Source organism: Ochotona princeps, chromosome 10 (genome assembly GCF_030435755.1).
Source record: "Ochotona princeps isolate mOchPri1 chromosome 10, mOchPri1.hap1, whole genome shotgun sequence".
NCBI lineage: Eukaryota > Metazoa > Chordata > Mammalia > Lagomorpha > Ochotonidae > Ochotona > Ochotona princeps.
Genome location: NC_080841.1, coordinates 42,900,580 through 42,927,977, shown reverse-complemented (window position 1 = coordinate 42,927,977; position 27,398 = coordinate 42,900,580). Strand labels below are relative to the sequence as shown.

The 27,398-nt window shown below is 44.6% G+C and overlaps 1 protein-coding gene across 3 annotated transcripts in view; it reads right to left on the bottom strand.

Annotated features, from left to right (window-relative positions):
• Window positions 1–10,145: 10,145 nt before the first annotated feature.
• The window catches only part of SLC35F3 (solute carrier family 35 member F3), a 320,392-nt gene continuing 303,139 nt past the window's right edge, over window positions 10,146–27,398 (bottom strand). For all 3 annotated transcript variants that reach the window (XM_004578528.4, XM_058669359.1, XM_004578529.4), the window contains 5 exons: window positions 24,069–24,288; window positions 17,513–17,638; window positions 15,368–15,560; window positions 14,476–14,565; window positions 10,146–11,657 (listed from right to left, as the gene is read on the bottom strand). In XM_004578528.4, the coding sequence (XP_004578585.1) occupies window positions 11,422–11,657; window positions 14,476–14,565; window positions 15,368–15,560; window positions 17,513–17,638; window positions 24,069–24,288 (865 nt within the window). In that variant the 3' untranslated portion in view covers window positions 10,146–11,421. The remainder of the gene's footprint in view (window positions 11,658–14,475; window positions 14,566–15,367; window positions 15,561–17,512; window positions 17,639–24,068; window positions 24,289–27,398) is intronic.

Here is a 27,398-nt window from a genome sequence, read left to right as displayed (position 1 = left end):
CTACACTTGGCATCCAGCCAGGCTTTTGGGTGTTAAAGTTTTGTCTGTATTCAAATGTGGGAGTCCTCAGCCATGATTCCTTCATGCCTCTCTTCCTTTTTGTTTCATGGATTCCTGTTGCACATATTTTATTCTGTTTGATGGGGTCTCACAGGTCCCTTAGAATTTGTTCACTTTTATTGGTCCATTTTTTTTCATTCTGCTACTTGAACTTGAGAATTCAGTTTTTTATCAAAGTTGCTGGCTCTTTCTTCTGCCTGCTTATATCTACTCTTGGTCTCTTTAAGTGATTTTTTTGTTTTAGTTAGACTTTTCAACTCCATAGCATCAATTGGTTCCTTTTTTGCAATTTTTGTCATGATTGAGTTTCACATTTTGTTGTTACATACTGTTTCCACCTTCTTGTAGTTCCTTGTAGTTTCCTCTAGTTCTTTGAGCATATTTAAGACAGTTTTAACGTCTTTGTGTAATAAATCTGGTATCTACAATTTATCAGAAACAGCTGCTGCTTTTTTGTTTCTGTTTTGTTCCTGTTGGCCACACTTTCTTGTTTCTTGTGATTTTTTTAGTTGGAGATCAGACATGTATGTGCTGTGATGTGTTGTTCTGGAAATGAGGTTGTCGTCCACCCCAGGGTTTTATGTGCTTTTCCTGTTGTTTCATTGGTTGTTGAAAGCTGTGGAATTCCCAAACTTTTATTGTGAAGATTGTGTTTCTTGCCCAGTGTGGTCATTGAAGTCTGCCCTTTAGTGTGTGTTCTGCTAGATTCCCTTGGCTGCTATGAGCCAAAAATAAAAACAGCAAGAAAAACCAAATGAACACAAAGAGAAAGAGGGAACTTTTACTTTCTGCAGACTGACTGGACCAGCGCCTCCTTCAGCATTAGGCCAAGCCCGTGCTGAGCTCAGGGTTTGGGCCTTGGTGAAACCGTAGGGTCATACTGAGAGCTTAGGGCTTGTCCTGGGCCTGCTTCTGGCTTTCCGCATTTCATAGCATACATTATTGCCTTTGAGGATCACAGTTCCCAATTTTGCCTTCAGCAGTCTGATGTGTGTTTCAACCTTTTTCTTTTGTCACATGCAGCTGAAGACTGTGGCTCCAATCTGTGGTGCTTCCAGTAAAGTTTGTAACTTTTTTCAGTCTGAATTCTGAGTTAGAAAATACAGAAACAAGGCCTCCCCCCTCCCCGGCCCCAGTCAGTCTTTCAGGTAGTCCCCGGTTAAGTCAGAACAGATACATGCAATATGTATCACAATGCTAATGGACTAAGTGCTCCCTCTGTTGTCAAGGTCTTCCTCATAGAACCTGGACAGCTATTGTTTTAAGACTTAAATGACCACTGTGCTGGGAGGGCATCAGGGGAAGGCTAGTTAGACCATCCTAAAACTTCCTCACCATTTGAAATGCTATTTTCTTGATGCGGTGCTCACTTGGTTGGTATACATTTCTACTTTGTAGAGTTCTCACAAAGTTGGTACTGACAGTTCCTGCTTGTTTTAGTATGTGCCTATTGGAACTCAGGGCTGCCCTCTCAGCCACTGTGCTGATGTTAGTCTCGCCCATGCTTCTTGCAAATTATACCTCTGGGTTCCTTTTTTTCTCAGAAATTAGCACTATGCAGAGTACCAGATAATGGATGATCAAGTGAAAGAGGTATGTTAATCCTGGTGAGCATCTGGGCTATGGCAGTACACGGGTGAGTATTGCAAACCTTCCGTCTCAATGCTCCGGAGGCATCGGAAGCATCTCCTCAGTCAGGAGAGTCAGGTTTAAGCCAAAAGCTGCAGGTGGGCAGAGCAAAGCAAGAGCCACAAACACCCAAGCCAGAACCTTGAGTGTAGACATGTTCTATTGAATTCTGTTTGTGACTATTCATTTTTAAATGCCTGATGATGATGCATAAATGTGGGTAAATCAGTGAACCCTAATATGGATCAATCCCTTCAGATGCTTTAATTAGCATCTTTGGTAGAACAATCCAGTTTTTATTCAGGTTGAAAATCACCAAGCCAAATAAGTTTCACAAAGGGTTGATAAACTATGTTCTATGGGCCAACTCTGGTTTGCTGGAGGTGTTTATTCATTTAAGTAGACCTCAGCCACATCCCTCATTTATAGGTTGTCTCTGATGTCACTTTCACTGTAACTGCAGAAGTGAGTAGTTGAGACAGAGACCATGTGGTGTGCAGTCTAAACTGTTTGCCATCTGACCCTTTACAGAAAAATGTGTGGATTCCTCCTCTCCAGCATAAAATTTGAGGGACAGTTTGGCAAAAGTTAACACTTCCCCCTTCTTCACACTCTTAAAAAACAAAACAAAAACAAAAACAAATCACAGCAGACTTATTTGAAAGGTAAAGGAGCAGAGAGAGAAGGAGTTGACTGAGTTGATTCACTCCCCAGATAGCTACAGCAGTCTGGGCTGGGCCAGAAACTCCATCCTGGTCTCCCACGTGATTGTTAGGGACACAGCACATGGACCTGCTGCTTTCCCGGATGCACTAGCAGAATGCTGAACAGAAGCAGACCAAGCAGGGCTCGAACCAGTACATTGACTTGGAATACCAATGTTGGATGCAGAGACTTAATCTGATGGAATAAATGGGTCCCCATCTTTTCTCCTCTTGAGTTTCAGAAGATATATCCCTATTGGTACATTGTCATAAACAGCAGCTCAAACTTGCTGCACTACAATGCTGGTTCCTGGGAAACTTTGCTTTTGAGCTTTTCCCTATAAATTCAGATCTTTTCATTCTACCAAATTTTCTCAAACTACCAAGTTTAAATATTCACAGCACTTCAGGGTGTGTGTTAAATCCATTCAGGTGTTAGGCCTATGATATATTTTTGGTGCTGCAAATTCAATCTTTATTTATGAACAACATAGGAGTCATGAATGAACAACGTAAGACTCATGATTGAATCATCAAACCCCCACTTCTGATTATTCTGAGACTGAGGCTGACTGGGTACATTTTTAAAAATAGATTTATTTGGGCCCGGCGGCAAGGCCTAGTGGCTAAAGTCCTTGCCTTGGAAGCGCTGGGATCCCATATGGGTGCCAGTTCTAATCCCAGCGGCTCCACTTCCCATCCAGCTCCCTGCTTGTGGCCTGGGAAGCAGTCGGGATGGCCCAGGGCTTTGGGACCCTGCATCCATGTGGGAGATCTGGAGGAGGTTCCTGGTTCCCGGCTTCGGATTGGCATGGCACTGACCTTGGCGCTCACTTGGGAGTGAATCATCAGACAGAAGGAGGATCTTGCTCTCTGTCTCTCCTCCTCTCTGTATATCTGACTTTGTAGTAAAAACAAATAAATCTTAAAAAATATGTTTATTTATTGTACTTGAAAGAGCTACAGAGAAAGTGAGGAGAGAGAGAGAGAGAGAGAGAGAGAGAGAGAGAGAGAGAGAGAGAGAGAATGAGAATGAGAATATTTTCTACCTATTGGTTTACTCCCCAAATGGCCACAAGGCCAGAACTGGGCTAGTGTGATCTGAAACCAGCGGCCAAGAGCTTCTTCTGGGTGCAGGGTCCCAAGACCTTGGGCCATCCTCTGCCACTTTTCCAGGCTTTAGCAGGCAGATGGATTAGAAGTGGAGCAGCCAGGACTCAAACAAGCGTCCATGTTGGATGTTGGTGCTGCAGATGGAGAATTAACCTGCAGGTACATTCTTTGCTAGCCTGGGGAGTCAGCAGTATGAACAAGCAGGCCTGCTCCTGGGCAGGGCTGCAAGGGGCAAATGGTTAGTCAGTGAGTACACCTGGTTGTATGGAAGCATTGCATCTCTGATTAAGAATTAAGTACTATCAGAAAACCTAAAAAATAATTTGTAAAAGGCTAGTATTTGCAGTAACACCTTCAGGTAAGCCAAAGGTCGGGGAAGAGGCATTTGAATGTTCACATGCTCTTTGGACTTTCATGTGGTTTCAGTGCTAACTTTTGAATTTTTGAAATTAAGTTTAGGGGAAAGCACCAGCATATCCTAAGTGGTAATTCCTTGCAACAAAGGGTTGAAAAAGTTACCAAGTTATACCTTGATGATTCTGTATCTGTCTCTGAAGAATATCACTTAAAAAAAGGTGGTGATTAGTTTACATGGATAGTTTACCTAATCAAATAATAATGGCCTAATTGGATGGAAAGATGGCAGTAATCAGAAGCTTACAGTAGATACATGCACACACATTCACACACGGTGTGCTTCAAATGACCCAACCTTTGGAGCAATACCACTTAGCAGAGTGACCTACTAAGCTTGTGTATTTGCAGAATCCTAGAAAAGTTCCAGACTTTCAGCATCCTTACAGGGAAGGGATGCCAGAAACTCCATGTTAGCTCCATGCAGATGAAATCAGATAAAGAGGAGGGGAAACACTGAGTGAATGCTTTTATCTAGTTGAGATGATAATTTCCATAAATGGAGATATCACTGGAGTTGTTAGAAGAAAAAAACCAAATTGCAATCTCAGAAAATAGCAAATTGAAAAAGAATGCCATGGTGGTGATCAATAAATTTCCTTTGTTTATATACAACTCACACCCCCCTGCCCCTTTGCCTTCAACACCCTGTCCAGATAGAGATGGTTTGGTTGGAGCGGCAGTGAGGCCCACTCCATGCCCTCCCTTTTTTAGTGCCACCTTCAAGTTGCATGTTGAAGCCAGAAGACCCTCAGGGAAAGGGTGTGGGCCATTGGACCTTCTTGTTTCAAGATTTATTTACTTATTTTCATTTGAAATGCAGATTTTATAGAAAGAGAAGGATAGAGAAGGAAGGTCCTCTATCACCGGTTCACTCCACAAATGACTGAAACAGCTAGAGCTGAACTGATCTGCAGTTGGGAGCCAAGGGTTTCTACAATGTCTTGCATGTGGGAACAGGATTCCAAGGCTTGGGGCCACCCTCCACTGCTTTCCCAGGGCATAAACATGGAGCTGGATGGGACATTCTGGTGCCACAGGACAGAGAATTAGCCTGCCGGGCCATGACACTGGCCCCACCATTGGACCTAGTTAAGTTTGTTTGAGATTGCAGTTGGTGTTAAACAGGGCCTCCTCTAATCCTCTCCATATTGCTATTTGTGGGTGTAAACAGTACCTTAGAAACATTGGTTGAAATTATTCTCTGTCCATAGCCTGTCGGAGTTCCCACATTGTCCGCTTATGGTACATCACAAACAATAAGGCTTAGCTGATCAGCTGCTCTTTTCATTTCCATTGAGGAGCAAATGTTAGAAGGTCGTGGAATTGCCTTGTGGAGGTTTGTAAGTCCATCTCATGCTTTTCCTTTGGCATGAGTATTGTAATTTAGTGTAATTGTGTGTGTGTGTGTGTGTGTGTGTGTATGCGTGAGCATGTGTGTGTGCATGTAACTGCACCAACAGGGTGACAAGAATGTGTCAGAGCCTGCTTAGAAGGTTCTCAGTGACAGCACATGCGTGGGCTTCCCTCTGTGCTCACTCTCATACCACACAGGCTCCTGCTCCACCTGCTGCTGCTGCTGCCGCCACTACTAAGAACTTTCGAAGTCTTTTTCTGTGTCATTGATACAATCCTTTTACATTACCTTTACCTATCCTTTAAAGCAGTTGAGCTAGTGGTCCTGTTAGGTTCAGCTCTTACTAAATCATGCCAAGTAACAGCAAACACACTAAACACCCTAAACGAATGTCTTTGAACATCCCAGCTTTTCCCATACATGGTATTATTAAGAGTCCCTGATCTCAAGAAACAAAAGTAGTATCTTGCGGTCTTCAATAAAAGTGAATTTATTGGATGGACCTTTGGGACTCTGAGTCCAAAGGATCTATTTGGGAAAGAGCAGGAATCATTGACCTCCATGGTGACAGGTGGCAAGAGCTACCATGGCAGGGACCTCAGTAAGTGGCTGGTCAGCTATACTTTTCTGGGCTGATCCTCCGGGTTTGGACATCTGCAAAGCCAAGTTCAGTTCATACCTCCTGCACCTGTGCAACATGAAGGGGTCAGGGAAGAGTTCCACATGGAGACTGTTTCACCCTGTGTACACCAACAAGAGAGGCTTTAAACAGGGGTCAGAGTTTGGTCAGTCAAACCTAGCAAGTAACCCAACACACAGGACTCCTGGCTTGGGAGATTTTGGTCAAGGGATTTTCAACTATTGTTGGAGCACTTATTTATTAACTGCTTTATGGAGATATAGTTCAGTGTCATACAGCTCACCCACTTAAAGTGTACAGTTCATTAAGTTTAAGCATATTTACAGAACTATACAATCACCACATTGAAGTTATGGGATAAATCATTTTTTTTTAAATTTCGTTTTATGACACAGTTTCATAGCTCTGGTTTCAACATGGAAGATCATTAATTCTATATTATTCAACTTTGGGTGGATTTGGAAACACATCTGTTCTTTACCCTTTTTCACTGTAAAAAAAATTATTTAAAAGAGAGAGAGAGAGAGAAAGAAAATGAGAATCTTACATCTACTTGTTCACTTCCCAAAATACCCACAACATCTGAACCTGGGCCATGCTGAAGCTGAGAGCTGGGACCTCAGTCTGGGTCTCCCATGTAAGTGGTGGGAGCTCAACCATTCGGAAGCATCACCTGCTGCCTTCCAGAAGGCATTTCAGCAAGAAGATGGAGTTGGGAGTGTTGACAGCACTGGGATAGGAACTTCACTGTGTACCACACACTTGTTCTGTCTTTATATGTCCTTGAAAACCCTTGCATGGAATTCAGGGTTTGCATGATAGGTTCTTAGAGATACTCTGATGTGGTGTGGTCAGGGGTCCAATGAATCATTTGATGTGTTTGATCCTAAAAAAACATATTCTGAAAGGAAGAAAGAGAACAGACTGCTGGGAATATTTTTGTTGCCTCCAGCAGCACTAGCAGCTTGGATCTCCTGTTTGTGCCTTCTGTCTTGGCTTTGCCTTTTATGCCTTAAAGGAATCTAAGAAGAAACTCTTCAGTTGCTACTCAGAGGTCTTCAGGAACAGACAATGCCCAAGATAAAGGCAGACTGTGTTCCCAAAGCTGGCCAAGTGGGTTCCAATGAACTAGAAAGGTTTACTGTACACCCAGGTTTGCTGTAATCCGGAGTATGTTTGTACACGTATGTGTGAATGTGTATTCTTTCCAGAAAGAAATCTATCAGTCTTCCTGCATTTCAACTCATTTATTTTTTTCTTTTTAAAAAACAATGTCCTGGGGCCCGGCGGCGTGGCCTAGCGGCTAAAGTCCTCGCCTTGAAAGCCCCGGGATCCCATATGGGCGCCGGTTCTAATCCCGGCAGCTCCACTTCCCATCCAGCTCCCTGCTTGTGGCCTGGGAAAGCAGTTGAGGACGGCCCAATGCATTGGGACCCTGCACCCGTGTGGGAGACCCGGAAGAAGTTCCAGGTTCCCGGCTTTGGATCGGCGCGCATCGGCCCATTGCGGCTCACTTGGGGAGTGAATCATCGGATGGAAGATCTTCCTCTCTGTCTCTCCTCCTCTGTGTATATCTGGCTGTAATAAAATGAATAAATCTTTAAAAAAAAAACAATGTCCTGATTTTTAACATTTTAATTTTACATACCATGCCCTTCATAGTCTTTTTATTGTGATAAAATATATATGATATCAATGGAAAAAATATTGGTTGTTTAGCTTTCTAATATGAAAAAATGCTCAAGTTCTCTGGCAATAAGGTTGTTTAGCTTTCTTTTCAGGAACAAGCCATCTAGGTGTGGCAGATCCAGCCTGTACAGAGCAAGATACCCTTGGAAGGAACAAGGACTGGCACTAACTGTGTTCTAAGCCCAGGTTCCCCTGGGAACCTGTGCATACAAATGAAGGACTCAAGCTTGTTCAGTTCTGATTAGCTTCTTCAAATGAGGTATTGTGAGTTGTTCCTTTTGACTGGTTGGCCATAGGTTGCAGCTCATTGGCCAGGTCTGGCTGGCAAAATGGCACTTTTTGGAGACTTTCTCAGTGTATTTGAAACAGGAATATGCCCAGGCAAGTGTCATAGAGCAATTTTTTTCCCAGGAGTGTGGGTAAATTATAGTGAGCACATGGCTGCTAGACTGCTTTCAGAATTTTCACCTGACTTTGCTTGCCGTCTGGGACCTATTCTGAAGGTTTAGCTTTCCTCAAGGCATTTAATAACATAAAATTTATTGTTTTAGCCATTTTTAAGCATGGAGTATTGGGCATTAAATACTTCCAACTTGGTATCATTCATTTATAGAACTTTCCCATTTTCCCAAGCTGAAATTCTGTACCCACCAAAGACCACCTCTCTATTCCTCCTCCCCTCAGCCCTAGACACTCACCATTCTACTCTATTTCTCCATGAAATTGCCTACTTCAGGAATCTTATATAGATTCAGTCATACATTGGATATTCTTTTGTGTCTGGCTGAACTTCATTCAGCATAATGTACTCAGGTTCAACCAAGCTGTAATGTGTCATAATCTTTCCTTTTTAAAAATATTTTTATTTTTATTGGAGATGCAAATTTACAGAGAGGAAAATCTTCCATCCACTGGTTCACTCCCCAAATGGCTGCAATGGACAGAGCCAAACCAGTCCAAAGCCAGGAGCCAGAGTCAGGAGCTTCTTCTGAGTCTCCCACGTGGGTTCAGGGTCCCAAGGCTTTGGGCCGTCCTCGACTGCTTTCCCAGGCCACAAGCAGGGAGCTAAATAGGAAGTAGAGCAGCCAGGCCATGAACTGGTACCCATATAGGGTGCTGCACTTGGAGGTAAAGGATTAACCAGTTGAACCATTGTGTGGGCCCCAGGATCTCCCCCCTCCCCGCCTTTTTTTAATAGCAGAATTGTATTTCATTATACATAAGGGCCACATTTTGTTTTCCCATCCATCTGTCATTATACACGAGGGTTGCTCCCATCTTCTGGCTGTTGTGAATAATATTACTGTAAATAATGTATATAAATATCTGTTCAAGTTTCACCTTTCAGTTCTTTGGATCTTTATAATTTTTAAAATTATTTTATTTATTCGAAAGGCTGAGTTACAGAGAGTAAAGGAGGGAGGCAGATAGAAAGAGAAGTATCTTCCATCCACGTTCACTCTCTAAATGGCTACAATGACTAGGGTTGGGGCAGGCTGAAGCCAGAAGCCAGGAACTCTATTCAGGTCTGTCATGTGATTGTAGGGTCCCAAGGACTTGGACCATCTTCTGCTGCTCTTCCAGGCACAATAGCAGGGAGCTAGATGGGAAGTGGAGCAGTTGGGATTCAAATCAGCATCCCTATGGGATGCTAGCATTGAAGGCAGTGGCTTAACTTGCTATAGCACAGCACTGGCCTGTATTTATAGTATTTGTTGCCCCTTGGGAGATAACCTACATTTCTCCTGTAGTGATTTGCAACTTTGAATGTTTTGGCTTGCAAAGGAGATACTAGTTTGGCTTTCTTGTGTGACTGAAGGGATTTGGAGGTGACTGGTGCAGGATCCTGCTGCTCCAGCATGTATCCAGACTCACTGAGTAGCGGAGCTCTCCACAATGGACACCTAGTTCTCTGGGTTTAGAGCCTGAAGCAAGCAGTACATGGAGTACGTGTTCTGTGGGCAGCAGGTGGCCACACTCAGTGTGGGTGATGGGCTGAGGTGTGCTACAGAAACCCTTGTTTCCTCCGTGCTCACACCATGTCCTGGGAAACAGCTCTCGGGGCTCCCGAGCCAGACACATTGGATGTCATAGCTGTGGCTGCAGCTGCCTGAAGCAGGGGTTCCATGTGATCCATCTCATGAAGCAGGTATTTCAAACTCTCCGAAGAACCTGGATCAGGTTAGGATGGTCCATGTGGCAGACAGGCAGCTGTGGAAGCTGAGCTAGAAGGCCAGCTGGATTGAGGGACAGACCTGTGGCTTTGGGGCAGCTCTGAGTGGCCAATATTAACTGAAATAATGAATTCATCTGGAAAGGAAAAGGAGAGGAAGGCTGGAGGGCCGGGGCTTGGCAGGACGTTGTGCGTTTCACTTTCGTAATCCTTCACTCCCTCAGGAGATGGTTTGCTCCCCTTGAGGGGGCAGGGCAGGCTTACCTGCCTTTAAGGTGCTTCACGTACATGGCTGGGAAGAACAAGAAGGCTGTGGCAGGACCATAGTGGTCCTGGCTACCAGACTGTGCTCCACACTTCTTTTTGAAATGTTTTATTAATCTGTTTGGCCAAACAAGTAATGGAAACTGAGAATAACAATTTGCTAAAAATTTCAGGTCGTGAATTCCCTACCCCCAGGAAACAAAAGACTCCATGGTTACAGAATGCACCATTGGGTTATGACAGCATTTCAAAATAAGATCTTCCATTTCATATGTAACAATGTAAACTTCAAAAATAGTAAACTCTACCCCCTGTCCCTCTTTGCAGATCTATCACAGATAGAATTTTCTGGTAGACCTAAATTGAGTAGGTAAACAGCCTTAAAAGGTTCATAAAAAGGTATACAGATTCATTAAATAATTTTTTTTCAGTCTTAGTTGTGAAAGAAAAGCAACCAGCAATTCCTCTCTTGCACAGTCTACCTTATAGGCAAATCATATACAGCAATCACATTCTGTATGCATTGCTCCCCGGCGTTGTCACTTTATGCGCGCACACACACACACACACACACATATAATTTCATTTGTTTCTAAAGATTTCTACATCTAAATTAGAAGATGGCACCAGTGACTTATAATGTCACCTCGCTTCACATAGGTAAAGATGAAAATTCTGTAGAAGGCACTGTAATTTCTCTTGCATGATCTTACACAGACATGTGAGAACAGGCCAGTTGGGGCTTGAACTTGTCTTTCCCTTCCTGCTACGTGCTGCAGGCCTGTCCTCCGATGGTGTCTGATGTCCATCGCTTTTTCCTGATTCACCTTTTCCCATTCCATCCACCCATCCGCCCATCCATCCTCCCATCCCCACCCATTCCCCATCCATCCATTCATACATCTATCCATTCAGATCACTGACAGTTATCTTTTGGTTCATTGAAATTCCTTAAAATTAAGAGTACAGCTCTGGTATAAAACAAAATATGACCTACCATAGCTGAAAAATAATCACAGTGTACAATGTCATTTTTTTTTTTAGTCATTAAGATTCAAAACACTTACCCTGGCTTATCAAGAACATCTGTCACTCAAAGCAATCCCTGCGAGGCTCATCTTAACCTACTTTACATTCATTTAAAAAGCACAACGAGGTTCTTCTTCCCTCTCTTGTGTTAAGTTGGTACCCTTAAGTGAAAGGTCTGATGTGGAAAAGTGCAAGCAAATTGGACATGCCAATAAATACCATAGAACTTACCGCAGATTACCAAAACTGTACAGTATGTACACCTTACCCAGCGGGGTTCCTCTGACCAGGAAATAGTTCTCCCAGTCCTGACCAGGAGGCATCACCACAGAGTCCTAAGGGAGAGGCGTTAGCGGGCAAAGGAAGGGCGGGCTCTCCTGCTCCTGTTCTGAGGTCCTGAGCCCAGGTCTGCCCCGCCCTCTGGTGTCTCCTCCTTCTTCCGCACTTTGAGACGAGTGAGCAGCTTGATCAACCAGACATCCCACTCTTCAGGCAGGAGCAGGAGGAGGAAGCCCAGGCCGATGATGATGATGGCGATGACCCGGACCCCGTTGAAGACTATCTGACTGGTGTAGTGATCGACCACTGTGGGACAGAGAGAACGCAGCAGTTAGCAGCAATGGACTGAGGCACAGGACCAGAGGCCAGCACCCCGGTCCATTGGGCCTACACCGCCTACTCCCAGGACTACAGAATCAATCTTAGTGGAGTTTTGCTCTAGGTGGGCCAGGTGGCCTCTAGTGAATTACCTTGAATTACATAAAACTTCCCTGTATGTCACCTTCCCCAACCTAGTACCTTAGTTTAGACATCGATTTGGGTGACTAAATAAAAGCAGAGAGCAATTGGGGAAGCATATGATTATGAAGGGACTTTAAAGATTCATGAGAATTGAATTAAAAGATACTTATTTTGTTGTGAAGCGACTTTGAAACCCATGTGTGCTTTTTAAAAACAATATGCCTTCCATGAACTTTTTTTTTTTTTTTTTTATAATCCATTTTATTGTATTGTTGTTGACAATCTTTACATAGTTAACTATAGTTGAAGGAAAAACAAGAAAGAGAAAGAAAAAAAAAAAAAAGGTTCAGGGGGATAGGGAGGTGGGCAATGCTATTATGTCCATATTGTTTCCATCATGTATCTGAGGTAAAAGGGGATATTGAGGGAGAAGCCCCACCCGGTTTCCCGCCCACCCCAAGTCCCGGATGTGGGGCATGCTCTGAGATATGTGCTCAAGTGGAGTTAATAGTTCTCCAGTTATGAGTCACTGCCAGTTTCGCTCGATGAGGTGGTCCACTGATTGATATGGTCCATCATGAAGTCTCCATTTGTCCCATATTTCGCTGCCAACATGTAGCTGAGATGAATGATTGTCCCGTTCTGTCTTCTGTCTTTTCTTGGTTAGAATTCTGAGTCCAGCAGTTCAAGTGGGGAGATCTTCAAAGATACTTTGAGGTATTCCCAGATTAGTTGCTTGTATGTTCTAGCAAGCCTTCCATGAACTTTTGAAAGAACTATGTACAGTTGGGTCTAGGAATCTGTGTTACCCCTGCATTCTCAGATTAAACTTGCTATGTATCAAAAAAAAAAAGGCGAAAAAGAGAGCTGTGTCTATTCTGAGCATCTGTAGACTCCCATCTCCTCACAGTGATGCCCGAACAACAACTATTTACATAGCATGTGCATTAGGTTAAGAACTGGAAGTGGCCCAGAGATGATTTAATGTATACAAGAGGATGTGTGCCCAGCATCTGTTAATACCACTTGATTTTATGTAAGGGATTTGGGCCTCGGTACTTCTATCACCAAGGGAACCCATTCCTGTGGATACCAAGAGTTGATTGCATTTAGATGGAAATAAACCAGGATTTAACTGTGAACATCTCTGAGTTGCAGGATAATGAAAGTGGTATTCTTTATATATTTGATACTTTTCAAATTGTCTATACAGGTATCCTTCGAGCTGTTAAAAATTCCAAAACGTTATTTCACAGTTTATACATCAGTTGTGTATTTGAAAACCAACCTTGTACCTGTCCATTTAAGACAATAAATGCAAATTGCTGTGCCATCCCAGGACACTGACTAATAGAGCTTCTCAGGCCTGTTACTGATGTCATCTCCTTTCCTTTGAGCTTATTAAAGAGGCAAGGGGCACACGGCTCATCCATCAGGTGAGGGGATAAAATTAGAAGTGGGATTCACATCATTCAAAAAACTTCAAATCATTATGCTGTTAAAATCCCCTAGTATGTCTTAAAAGCATTGTGATGTTAAGGTTTTCTTCTTTCATATTGCCTAGATTTTCCTCACCAATCTGGTCCAGGCAAATTTGGAATTTGCTTTCTATACCAGGGAGACACAAGGCAGCATTTCAAAACTGGACAGAGAGGCACCAACTCTCCCCTCACCAGGGGTCAGGGTGAGGGGCCGTTGGTCAATTGCACCGGTTTGGCATTCCCATATTTCCTCTCTCAATTCCCCCCACATCCCTCTGCCTCCCTTTTTATTCTTGTCTGATTCTCACCAGGTCTGCATGGGCGGAGAAAGAGTAAAGGGGTAAAAGCTAAACCTGAAAATAATTTTATTAGTAGCCCTTTTGTGGAATGTAATTCACATTGTAATTCAGAAAAACCTTAATTCTTTCATGTTGGCAAAGCATCCTGTTGGCACAGATAGTCTGCAGGTCTCATGAGCAGGTGTCAGGAGAGGTGATGGCTGTGCTCTGAAGGTTGGGTTAATAGAAGTTTCCTTTGTTTCTCTCCTTTTATCAAGAATAGAGTGTGACCCCCTTCTTGACCACATTATTAAACCTCTAGTGTTGCAGGAAAAAATAAGAAATCATTCAGATTAATTTCTCCAACACCTGGTTCCAGCACTCAGTGAAGCCTGTGGAAAGCTTCCTGGAGCATGTCTTCTTGTGATAAGACCAATGTGTGAGTACAGTGATGCATCACTCGGGTACTTCGTGCCTTCCAACGTGCTGGCCCAGATGGTTCATTCAGTATCAAGGGCGGTAGTGAAGGAGACAACTTGATATGCTGCAATCACAGATCTCCAGGGTGCCTGTGGTGACGCTGCTGGAGCCTGGTCTCCAAAGGTCTCCTGCTGGCCACTTTGCACACTGCACCATGAGGCATTCCTGCTGATGGAGTCTGGATCAGCACATACAGGATTTATGCGAAGGGGGTTGTATGTACATGACACTCAGTCCATGATGGAGAAAATCACACCTATGTAACAAACAACAGCACTTTCCCTAAATGCTTTCTTTTTTGGTTTTCCTTTGCAGAAGGAAAAATATGCATTCTGGATCAGCCACAGCAAGTGTGGTGTGTGTGTGTGTGTGTGTGTGTGTGTGTTTTATAATGAGCAGATGTGGAAAGTCATCTGGACTTACCTGCATTCACAGGTACACTGAGGACGATCCCAAGAGACATCAGAGTGGGGTAAGTAACAGCAATGCCAAAATTTAATACAATATTGAATGCTGAAAATAAACAATTTAGAAATGGGTGTTATTCGCAATAGCCCTGTGCTTTGCTTCCATGCTGGCCTGTCTGACCTGTTGGCTCCCATGAGACTGGCGTCATAGGAATTATCACAGCCTTTAGCTCTGGTGCAGTGCACTTACTCCTTGAAGGGCTCCAGGACTCGAGTGTCTGGATAAACACTCTCCACATATCCCCTTCTTTTCCCTGGCCTTTCCAGAGGGAAAGAATTAGGGAAGGGCAACTAGTGAGAAGGTTCCAGAAAAAGAAATGGAGCCCCATGGATCAGCTGTTTTTCTGTGGTGTTGGGAATCCTTCTGTCTACATAGGAGCTTTGGGCTGTATGTTTTAGACCGCAGTGGGGTGTGGTATCTCCTTGGTTACTTTGCTCCCTGATACCTAGTATCCCTGGAATAACAGTGATAGTGATTATGATGACACTAATAACAATGGTAGCATTAATAAATGACAGCATTTATTAAACATTGACACTTGGGCAATATTCTAAGAGCGCTTGCCAACTCCTCGTGTCATAATTCTAGGTAATATGCAAACATGCTAATCACTCTTGGGGAGCAGGGATGGTCTTTGTGTATACCAGAGATGGCATAATGACCATTCATCTGGAATTTGAACCCAACCTCATCTTTAAAGACTTGACTTTGTGGAACACAACGGACCTGAAAAGCATAGCAAGACCTTAAGACTAATAAACTATTTTTTTCCTCATGGCACAGGTTTCCAGAGTCCTCTCTCAATCTCTGGTTTCTGGGGATCAAAGACAGGAGAGTGGTTACTTACTCAATAAAAGAACTGAAAATCCACAAAGGTTTCCCCATGGAATGTCGTCGAAGGAGCTCCAGTATTCCACTTTGGTAAAGTAGAGGATGACAGGAATGCAGGTGATGAAGAGGATGTTAAAGACACCCAAAATGGACAAAAATAAGGCAGCTTCTCCAAACTTAGCACTGCCCAGGAGGAGCTTGAACAAAACCTGTAGGAGAAAGCAGAGGAGGAGGGGTGAGGGCGCACCCAGACCCCAGGCTGACCCAGGTGAAGCAGAGTGCACTGGATATGGCTAGGGATGTCCCCCGAGGGGATGCCATATTTCAGGCCCATGTCACCTTACCAGGCTTTTAGCAAAGGGGCAATGGAGAGGGCCTGGGCCCCTCTGTATGCACACTTGCAGATAGAGAGTAATTCTGCCTACACAGCATCTTTGGGGATCAGGGGTTTGCACACTAAGTTTTGGTTTTTCTGTGTTGTGGTCATTCCATTAGAAATGTTTATTACTCATACCCTCTTAGGAACTCCTACAATTGATCCCTAACCCCTGGACAACACAGTTTGAAAACTACTGGCCTCATGAAAATTGACTCTGGTGCAAAGGCATTTTGTATAACTCCAGGAGGGAGGAATCAGGCTCATCTCTGCCCCATTCCACCAGCCCCATTCCAGACATGATGCTGGCATCAGTGGTATGCACAAAACTATCCTTTCTTGCACATGTTCTTGTTTATAGGACAGTGCTGGTGTTTGGGAGGTCCAGAAGGGAGAGGCACATTTGTCTGTATTGTCTGGAGACTGAACTCAAAGATGCGGAGCCCCAGATGAGCACCTGTGTCTCTGTGCTGCTGTCCTGTTTGAGCTGTCTTCCATCTCTGCCTGCTCTTTCCTTGCTCAGCATCTGACAGCTCAGGTACATCCTTCCTGACGAATGTGTGGGAAGCACAGAAAGGGAAGGAAGGAGTCTTCAGCCTGCTGCCTGTTAATCCGCTTGGACAACCTGCAGGCAGTAGAGGAGCTGGAGCCAGCCATCTGAATTGGCGTATTCTTTCCATTGTGGATGGAGTCTCTACATGCTCTCGGCTCCTCATTAGCATGCAGCTAATTGATTCTAGCAGAATATGAGCCTTTAATATTTTCTGCATTTGGAAGTGGCTTTGAAGTCTTAGCGTGGTGCTAGACTAGCATTCCCTTGACGAGCTGTCGTCCCAAGAAGGAAAATGCTGTGCATGTCTTTGTGGGCGGTGAGGGCAAGGAGTGATGGAAAGTAAGAAAACACCATTCTCTTTCCCCAGATCATAATGCCTGACACTCAGCTGAGAAGGAAATGCCTTTTCTTATGATTTTTTTTTCCTACAGTGCTTAACTCTCTCTGTTCTTCTGTCTGGATCCACAAAGAACTGGTAAGTCTTGAAGGTAAAAATCTCATTTGTCATTGAATCTTCCAGATCAGTTTCCCAATTTAAAGACCCAGAAAAATTGCAGCCTCTATTGTGGATCTAAGGAGTGGGAGAGGGGAGGAGAGAGGAAGCAGGTGGCTTGATCAAATCAGGAGGTGAACAGAACAAGGACTCCCATTGTGGGAATAAAACATTGCTGTCCCTAAGCCAGCGGTTCACAATGTTTTGTTAAAAGTGTCTCCTATCCCCATATGATAAGTTGTGCTTTCATCTATACAGGTAGTGCCTGTATTGTATATGGATTTGTGTTTACCATTGATGGCTGCAGAAACTGTGTGATCAATGATTGATATGACAAAGCCACACTGGGTTTTCACATCTTTATCATGTCCCATCGTCTAATGGGCTGGGAACTTAACCTGAGCAAACACTGAGCCAGCAACATAGGGCCCCTTTTTCACTTCTTGCCAAACAGTGAAGTCATGAATCTGACTCTGTTGATCCAGTGGGCAACACTTGTTTTATCCCAAGTGTGCCATTGATGGAAATGTCCACAGAACCAAAGCCGGGAGTGGCTGTATGCTTCAGCATGGCTCTTGGCATTAGTCGCTGCCTGCCTGGGGAGCATTGAAATCAATTGCTTACCTTACAGAGCAGGCACATCTCTTGGCTCCCCTATAGCAAAAGGATAGCCCTATGAGACCTGCGCACATTCCAGGGAGAGCCAGGCCACCTCACCAAATGTGTTTCCCGCACGTACCTTGTACAGGGCTGACATGGACGCCGAGCCCACCACCAGAGCTATGCCAATGACGGAGTGGCTGTGGAAGCCGTCGGCATAGGTCATCATCACGATGCCGGCGATGGCGAGGATGGCAGCCACTATCTGGATGGATGGAAGAAAATGGTGGTCAGGGCAGAAAGTGGGGTGACATGTGGACCCTCCAAGTGCCAATGACCTAGAGATGTTCATGGATTCAGCTGTGGATGGGGAAAGTGGTGTTTCCTTTTCAGGCCTCCTGGGGGAAGACTAGGGGCAAGGTGGTCCTGTCCACACTTGTGTTGTTGCTTTGGGAGGGCACTCAGTATGGCTTGGCATGAACCAAGAACCTGGAATTGCCAGCAGCAGCACTGTGCACCTTGGGAACCTGAGCAGGAGGTGGTCCCCACTCCAGCAATCAGTCATTTGGTCATGACAAAAGCTGGGTAGACAATTCCAGGACAGCACCTGGACTGTACCCCAGTCTTTTCCCCTCCTTGTAAAAGGACCTTGTGGGAGTCTGCTTTTGTGGATTTCATATCAACAGAGAGGGCACAGTGAGGTCAACACATCTTGTCCTTGGTTTACATATCAGGAGTGGGGCTTAACAGAATGTCACCTACCAGTCAGGGTAACTCAACCCAGGATGTGCTAGATGGCTTTTCAGAGTGGCCGAAAGCTTCATGAGGAAGCACACACCCCTGTTGGGCAATGTCAAATGGCCAGAGTAATAGGAGATACAAAGACCTGCAATCACTTTTCCCGGAGGAGAGAACGCACCTGCACAAAGGATAAACCCAAGGACCGACCTTCCAGGCTCGCCGTGGGACTACGGCTGAGGGGTGGAGAGTGGAGACATGGGGAGTGGTCGGTAGAACACGTATGTGTGGTAGCAGTTTGAACCACTGCATTTATGAATTTCATTTCTCTTAACAGATCATTCAAAATTGACTTCAGCTATTGATAATAATATTAGATAATTAAGATTTACTCAGTGGTCACAGGATAAATATTTTCTATGTACTTTATCTTTGTGTCCTTAAAAAGCATAAATACCATCATTCATCTTGTTTTATAGACTCAAAAACATAGGTTCAGAGAGGTTAAGTTATTGCTCAGGGTCACACAGCTGAGGTGTGGGGAGAACAGAACATAAATTTCAAATTTCATTGCAAAGCTGTTGTTTATATGAAAGTACTTAGCTCATGGAAAATGGAACTAAAATATAAATGTATTATTTTTATATCAAAATTAAAATTTGTTTATAGTCTACATAATATACATTTCTGCAAGTTTTTGATGATTTTTTGTATATTTAAAGGGGGAAATATTATTCACATTGCAAGCTATTGCCAGTTATACTCTGAGATTTGAACTGAACTTTCCATAGTGGTTTAAACACACAATTTTTAGGTTTATTAAAGTAATGCACTAGGGGCCCGGCGTGGTAGCCTAGTGGCTAAAGTCCTTGCCTTGCATGCCCAGGATTCTACATGGGTGCTGGTTCGTGTCCCAGCTGCTCCACTTCCCATCCTTCTTCCTGCCTGTGGCCTGGGAGAGCAGCAGAGGATGGCCCAATGCCTTGGGACCCTGGAAGAAGCTCCTCGTTCCTGGCTTCAGATTGGCTCAGCTCCAGTTATTGCAGCCACTTGGGGGAGTGAATCAGCAGATAGAGGATCTTTCTGTCTCTCCTTCTCTCTGTAAATCCTCCTTAACAATAAAAATAAATAGATCTTTTTTTAAAAAAAGGAATAAAAAGTAATGTAGCTGAATTGCGATCACCATATTTAAGTTTATATTTCTCCTGGTGTGTGCCTCATACACTACTTCCCAGATGTCATGCTATATCGCCCACAACACAGATCTGCCTTCAAGAAAGCAGGTGATTTTCACAAACTAGAGAGTCACTAGCCCTCGTCTGTCCACCTCTGCTTCGTGATGTCGTAATTCATTTGTGGTCAGGTGCGTCACTTTGCATCATCTGTGTGCATGTGTTTTATATTCAGGTGCTTTGTGTACCTTGTGCACATGTTCAAAAATAAGACAAAGAGCAAGAAGACAAATATGTTTTGACTCCAAGAGGATAAGAAGGGGCAAGTGAAAACCAGCTGGTTTGCGCTCCAGAGACAGACGTAAGGCAAAGATGCTGCTTGGACCAGTCTTGCCTCACTAGTACTTAAACAACAAATCAGGAGTAAAAGCAAGGAAGTGAGGAAAGAGAACGGACATTTTAGGCAACATTGCCAGAAGTCTTTCCAAGACTTACAGCTCATCTGAGGAAATGAAAGATTGATCATCTAGCTATGTGTCTATCTTTTCTGACTTGCAGTGCCAATTCCTAACCTCTTCCCCTTTCTTCTCTATTGATTATCTTGCAGACGTTGGAGAGCTTCCACGTGAACTGTGCGTGCTGGGCAGAAGCTCTGGGAGGAAGGCCTGCAGAGTACGAAAAGAGAGGGGCTACTGCCCTTCCATCAGGCAAGGCAGAATATGTCAGAGGAGGCCACAGTGCCCCCTTCTCCTTGCCTCTTGGCGGGGTTCCAGCTGCAAGTTAGAGGGCTGGTGGCCCTGTCCGTGGGGATCTGTCCTTGGGGATCTGCAGCCCTGCTGGGACATGGCTCAAGTGCTGGGAAGCAGGCTGATGAGCAGCTCCCTGCCTCACTCTGCCATCCCATGGAAACAGAGTTAAAATGTGCCTTGAGACTTCAGAGGGTGGGACCCAAGAGTCCTTCCTCAAGTCTGCCATTGCTTTGAAGATTCCAGCTGTTTTTAAGATATACATAAACATTTTACATTTTTTTCTGGGTTTCTTGGTTTTTCATGTAAAAACATCCCCCTGCCTAAAATGAATTCCGTAAAGGTCAGTCAAGTCCACTGTGGTGCTCCACAACCTCCATCACCCCATCCCACAGCCACTACCCCCATCCATCTTGCCCCCTGGGAAGGGCACAGAGTCTGAATGAATGAGGGTGAGTGGATTTCCCTCAGCTTCTTAAGCCTTTCCCTTCTCACCTCTTCCTGGCCCCTCTGTGTACCCCATGGCACTCCCCCAAAACAAGGCGCCCTAGGGATAGGGGACAGCCATCTCCTCTACTGGATCTGCAAAGCAATTAGCTGGAGAAGAGGAAGAAGCACAGGCCAGCATGTTACTAGCAGTCAGTGTGCTCACGATGTCTCTCTGAGCATGTGCAGCACCCCTGGCATTAACCTGCCCAGTTCCCACGGCTCTAGACCAGAGGCCTGGCAAGGCAGGCGGCAGGTGGTGCTGCCATGGGCTGAAAGGGGAGGTGAGGGAAAGTCCCGCAGCTGCTGGGAGACACCAGGATTGCGTCTGACTACCTTTCTTCTGGAACATTCGATGAGTGGAATGCTACACATTTGGGACACTTTGGCAAGGAGAAAGCAGGATACCTTCAAGAACTTGCCTGCAGAGCCTGACTTGCACTCAAGGACTATCAGAACATGCAGGGGACACAGCGCTCCCCTGGTTGGCCCTTCAGACTCCCCAGAGTGGAAAGACGCCTGGGCAGGGAGCACCATCATGCTCCTGCCCCCCTCCAATGTGCCACTCCTGTGGGGTCTAGGTTGTAGGGGATGACACAGATGTTGGTCAGCATCCTAGGCAAGGTGACCCCTTGGGAGACACAAAACGGTCTGCTGAAGGCAGCAGCAGAGAGGGAATTGGCCTGTGATGGGAAGGCATGGGAAGGCATCCCTGCCTCTCCAGGAGGTGCTGTGGTGGCTCCAAGGCCCACGTGAACAGGCTCTGTGATCACCCTGGCTCCTGCTTCCATCCTCGTTGCAGAGTGGTCAAGACTTCCCCTCAGATGGAGGCTTGGGAGGGGCCTCAGTGGCCTGAGCACCCCCGGGTAGGCTCACTCGGGGCCCCTTCCCTCTCCCTCTCCTCTCCAGATCTCTTCTTGCTTTCATCCTCTTGCTGCTTCTGCCATACAAGGCTGCCTCTCTGCATGTTCGTCAGCTTCTGATTCCGCCAACAAAGGAGTTAGGCTGATCCATCAACCCCTTCCTGCTGAGAAGGAGGTATGCACTAAGAACAGTAAGAAAGCAACAATCACCTTTTATAAAGTGCCAAGCATGCATCATCTTATTTTGCCTTCACAGCTGTTCTATGATAAGTAGTCATGTTCGGCCCATTTTAAAAAGATGGGGCTACAGACTTTTTGTGATTTGCTCAAAGTCTGACAGCTTGTAAGAGTAGAGGTTGGTTCTGCAGCTGAGCCAACTGACTCTAATGCACCGCACTGTCCTAGACCCCTGACGTGGACAGCGAGAATGTGTATGGAAAACACACCTAAGAAGAGAGTCAGACAGTAACCAGGACCAGCCTGAGCTCTGTTGAGATGAACATCCCTGCAGTCTCTACATGGTGGAGCTGTTTCCAGCATTGCAAGACACGCTCGCCTCTTCTTGGGTCTCATATCACCCAGATCTGTTGCCGTATGATCTCAGTCATTTCTCAGTAACCCAAGTCTCCCAGCAACCTGCTCCACAAACATGAGGTTGAGCCTTCTTCAGGCTCCTTATGTCTGCAACCACCCTTGAGCTCATGTGCTCAGCCCTCCAGGATGCAGAGCCAAGCTAGCTCTCTGCAGTCTCTGGGAGTCACCCAGTAGAAGTAGTTTCAGGGAAGCCGGTGCAATTCCAGGGAGCACTTAGAGATCACCTTGTCCTGAAAGCTCCATCTGTTTATGGGAGGGAAACTTCCAGTCACTCTAGCAAGTGGCTGGGATCGCACCCTTCACGATAAGAAGAGGGAAATACACTGTGACATGCAGTGGGATGCTCTCAGTTGCCTCGGCCTGGCTGTTAAGCGGAGCAATGATTATGAAACAGATCTATAGCACCAGAAGGCTTTCCAAACTACCAACTTCCATCAGCAGTACCGGCTTCTCTGACCTTCATTTCATGCTGATCTAGTACCCAAGAACTCAACAGAAAGTTTTGTGCAGTCTGCAGTGGTCAGCAAACCAGCCAAGTAGCCAGCAAGCTGGGCTGTATCACAGTCTTGGGATGTCAGTTTAAAAAAAAGGGAGATTGTCTTACCCATCTCTATCAACCAAGAAAGACGTGAACGTGCCACACTGTTCTTAGTGTCTCGGAGTGGTTTAGCTTTTTTGTTTTTAATATATATACATATATATCTTTCTCTTCAGAAAAAAAATATTTTCTTTCTGGCAGGTGCAAAATTAAACTTGAAGATTCCCTTCCCAGGAACAGAATGCCATCTGGAATTTTGGTTGGGACCTCAGATTCATGGCAGAAAATTCCGTGAACTTTCTTGACTGTTCACATTAAAATAAAGTCCTGAAAGATGTGTATAGCAACATGCTCAGGGTCAGGTCAGGCAGGCTATGGGTGGATTATTGCTGGAAAGACCTGCATTTTTTTAAATTTGCTAAAGACTTTTCTGGATGGTAGCACAGAAGTGAGTTTTTATTCCAAAATTAACACTAAGCCTCAAAACAAATTTTCCCCCTACTGCAAGCTAAAAATACCAAATCAGCAGTTGACTCATGTCTCCACTGCTGTTTGTGTAACTCACTTGGGGCATGGAGCCACTCTTAGGGTGATGTCATTGTTCCCAGGACAATGAAGGAAGGACTGGACTTTCCTTCCAACAGGTTCCTAGCTTCGTGGCAGGAAGACTGCAAACAGTGCTCTCCTCTACCGAAGATTGAGCTGTGTGTGGCCAAATGCTCTTTTTTGGTCCTGGTTTGTGCTACATGATGATGGCTCAGCTGCAGCTTCTGGCCACCAGAGGGAGCCAGGCGGAAGCCACTGGAGTTAACGTCTCCTATCTGTCCAGGTGAAATGTCCCCTCTTTCTTTAATTCAGGGCAGCTTCTTGTATCACTTCAGCTTAGTATTTCATAAGGTAGTTATATTTCACGTAACCACTATGAATTTTGATTTGCTAAATTTGACTGGTTTTCGACATAATTTACTAAATCTCCATTGTATGATGAGAAGTCAAGGGTTTTCATTTCAGTTTCCCTTTGATGCAATATGAAGGTCAGGATTTTGCACAGGTGTGTCTGGCCCACTTTGGCTGTGCACATGCTCCAGACCAAAGATCCAGCCCACATGCACACATGGATGCTGAAGGATCCTGTGGGGTCCACACATCCTGACCAGAGGACAGTGTCAGCAGAAAGCCTCAGGCTGCAGGGCACACTCAGGCCATGCACCGCGGCCTGGAAAGCCACAGGGAGAAGGGGTGAGCAGGCGGAGAGCAGAGCACATCATTGTTTCCAGGCGGGGCCCCTGGCTGGCACACACTTTAGGGAATGCTTGTTGAGATGCTTGAAATGAAAGGTGCTTTCATGAATGCTTGTCCAGTATGATTCGCAAGCAAGAAGTTTGCAAGGCACACCAAGAACTGAGCCCTCTGCGGGGCTGCCTGTCTGCTGCAGATTGGAAAAAGGGTGGTCAGCAGTTATGCTCACGGGTCCAGCACATGGGGCTAAGCAAGCTAATGGGCAGGTTTTGGCTGACATGACTGAGTGAGGGAGGAAGACAGATAATAAGGAACTTACCCTCACTCCCATGAACCTGTCCCTGAGAACGATCCATGAGAGCAAGAACACAAAAGCTTTGTTGCAGCAGAACAACACGGAGACATCCGTAGTGTTTATTTTCTTTATTGCATGTAAGTACAGGTAGTTTGTGAGTGTCCAAAGAACACCAAAGGGTGCTGCCTTGGTAAAAAACACCTTCAAAGTCAAGCCATTGTCTCCAAAAAAGCGACAGCATTCCCTAAAACAAGGAAAGAGAGGCAGTGTTATTATATTCTTGGGTTGACACGGACCATTTCCCACCCCATCCCCATTTTTTTAAAAAGCAAATATAGACAGGGGCAAGGTCTTTTTCTTTGTTATTTCAGTAATACCTTTCTATTAAAGGTCTTCAACTGATTGCTTTACTCACTTGAAAAAAAATGTTGAGTGGCAACTGGATGTTATAGGCACGTCCTTCTGTTCCCACTAAGTTTGGAATGAAAGGCTTCATACAGTAGGATTACTGATGTGGGGATTATCTGAGCTGAAGCCCCAGTTCCATGGGGGGTTGGCTGAGGGATTCTGTAACCTACTAAATAAGAGAAGGAAGTTGCTCGATCTTTTTTGGGGGGAAGGGTGATAGCGCAGGAGGATAGACACATGCAGACACCTCATTGAAACACAGTTTTCAAGAATTGCCTCAAGCTGGAATTGTCTTTGTGACCAGGCTGGGGCAGCTACTTGCTGGGCACATCAGGTATGTCCTGGCTATGAATGATACAAATAGTGAGAACCTTTTAAAGGCCATTTTGGTAGAACACTCTTCCGCCTAAGAGTCCATGGTTCTACTTTTCAAAGAGACCACCCATCCCAGGAGGCATAAATACACATAGGAGTTCAGAGTCAAAAGAGCTTCATGAGGAAATGTTGCTGGCAGAAGATAGTTTTTTGATGTCATTCTAGTTTCTAGAGGAGAAGGGTCACTGATATTTGGAAAACTGTTCAAGCAAAATACAGATCTTTTTACTGGCAGAAGGGAGCAGGGCCAGATGCGGGAGGTCAGGAGCACGTAGGGGGTGGGAGCCCACAGCACGGCACGTGGTCTGCAGAGAGTTACTGCCAGGAAGTGAAGGTCATTGCCCCTGAGCCTGGTGGGCCAGGAAGGAGATGGCTGAGTGAGGATGCACTGTTCCTAAAGGCTTCCCAACCCATCCAGGCTGAGACATGGTGCAGGGCAGCCATGCTGGGGGCATGGCAGACCAGCAAAGAAGGGTGTCCCCTTGTCTGTGATTTAGAAATAACTCCAAACAGAAACAAGATACATGGAATACACTAAACACACCCTGATGGGTGATTAACTCAAGCCTGTGTCCAGTTGATATCGAGACACAGCAACAAAGAAGGAAAAAAAAAAAGGAAAATTCAAAGGAATTGGTAAGATTTTTAATTTTACTGTTTGTTCTTAGTGGTCTGAGCAGAACTGTCTCCAGCACTGCAGAAGTCAAGCAGACACTCCTATCCAGAAATGTCTGGAATGCCAAGGCTGCACAGGTCAACACCTGCCATGATGATCCATCACAAGCATGCGCAAACTGAGGAGCTGCTGCTTTCCCATTGCCCACACCGGAGCTGTATAAAAGCCCAGCGTGTATGCCCTGGGCAGTCATTTCCCTCTCCTGATCACCTGCCATGTGGAAGTGGTCCCGTGCTGCCGCCCACCAAGGAGCAGTTCATCAGACTGTCTCTTTCCTGATGAATAAAACCCTTTTTCTAAACTATAAGACTCCTTCTCTCAATTGCCCTCATATCGCTTTCATCTTCTGCCAGTGGGCTGCTGCTCTCTTGACTCCAAGAGACAGCCTTGCCAATGGGCCCTGGCTACCAACAGCGAATCTTCTGTGTGTTCCCTGGCACGTGGTGTGATTTTGTGGCTCAAAACGTGAACACTTTTTCTATTACACTTATATAAAAGCTGCCTCTGCTCACTACTCACCTGTGGGGTAGCCATAGGAGAAGTAGTAAACTTGCTAAAGAAAGGTGTGAGAACCAGGGATATTGGCAGAAGATGAACATACTTATTATTTTGTGGACAGGGTAGAATTTGGACACCTCTCTTTGCCCTCAGAGTCCTAGGTTGCTTCTAAACAACCCAGCACTAAATAAATCACTAAATGAATCATGAGATTCCATTTTGGTTTCAAATAGAAGCAACTCTAACTGAAAAGTTTATATTCTTGCCTGTGATTTTTACAAAGTATTTCAGCTATGGGTCTTTCTTAATCTCTGAATTGTAGAAGAATGTCCAGGAAGGGCCAATGACCATGAGGGATGGCTGGGATTATGGTAGCAATAAAGTGATTTTGACCCTGTGCGTATGACCAGCAGGAAATACAACAGTTCTTTTAGATAATTATTGCCATCATTTTCTACTCAGAGGTTTTATTTCTTCAGGGATTACCACACAAATGGAATTTACACGTTCCAGCTGATTCACTGTTATAAATAAAGATCTATTTGGGCCATCAGAAGCCAAATGGTCAGCGTACTTCTTCTCTGAGAATCTACATTTGATTCCTTAAAAAAGAGAACTGACTTCCACCTAACTAGTGCCCTCCGTTCCTTCTACCCACTAATGAAGGCCCTATGCTTACAGGCTAAAGGCCCCAGGGCAGCAAATCACTCTCTAACACAACCATGATCCCTATTTCCTTCCAGTGGAATAAAATGCTGACTAAGATTTAGATGTGTTTGCTTCCAATTTTGCTTGTGCCACCTGTTCTTGGTTATGTCTGTTACGTAATTTAGCTTTTTCATAAACAAATGAAATATGAGTGAGAAAAGGCAGACTTCTATGAAATCCAAGTTGAAGGTTTCAAGGAAGACTCGATAAATACAAAGTACTGAAATAGTACTATTATTATAAATAAAATATAAAAGATATATTGCTATGATTACTGTAAGGAAACACCATGGAAAGGCAAAATTCCAGAAATCTGTATAAATCAGCCTTCATATTATTTGACAAGTACTCATGTTTCCGATATGCTCTAAAGAATCCCATACTGAGATAGATTATCTAAATGAGATGTGGATGGCTTGTCATTTAATTCAAATCAACAAACACTTGCTTAGCACTCTTTAAATTCATAATTCCAAACTAGAAAAAGTAAAAATTCTAGACTCAGATTTCGTCAATAAAATACTTTCTTGAATTATTTCTTCTGTAATTTCTTCTACTTTGTCTTTTTGTTTATTTGTTTTCTCTAAGTTTCTCTTCATGTGATAGTGGAACTCTGGTTGGAGTTTCTAACTTTTTTCTGTGCCTTTTTTCTTTCATTCTTTTTCTCCCCTCTTATGGGATATTTTCCT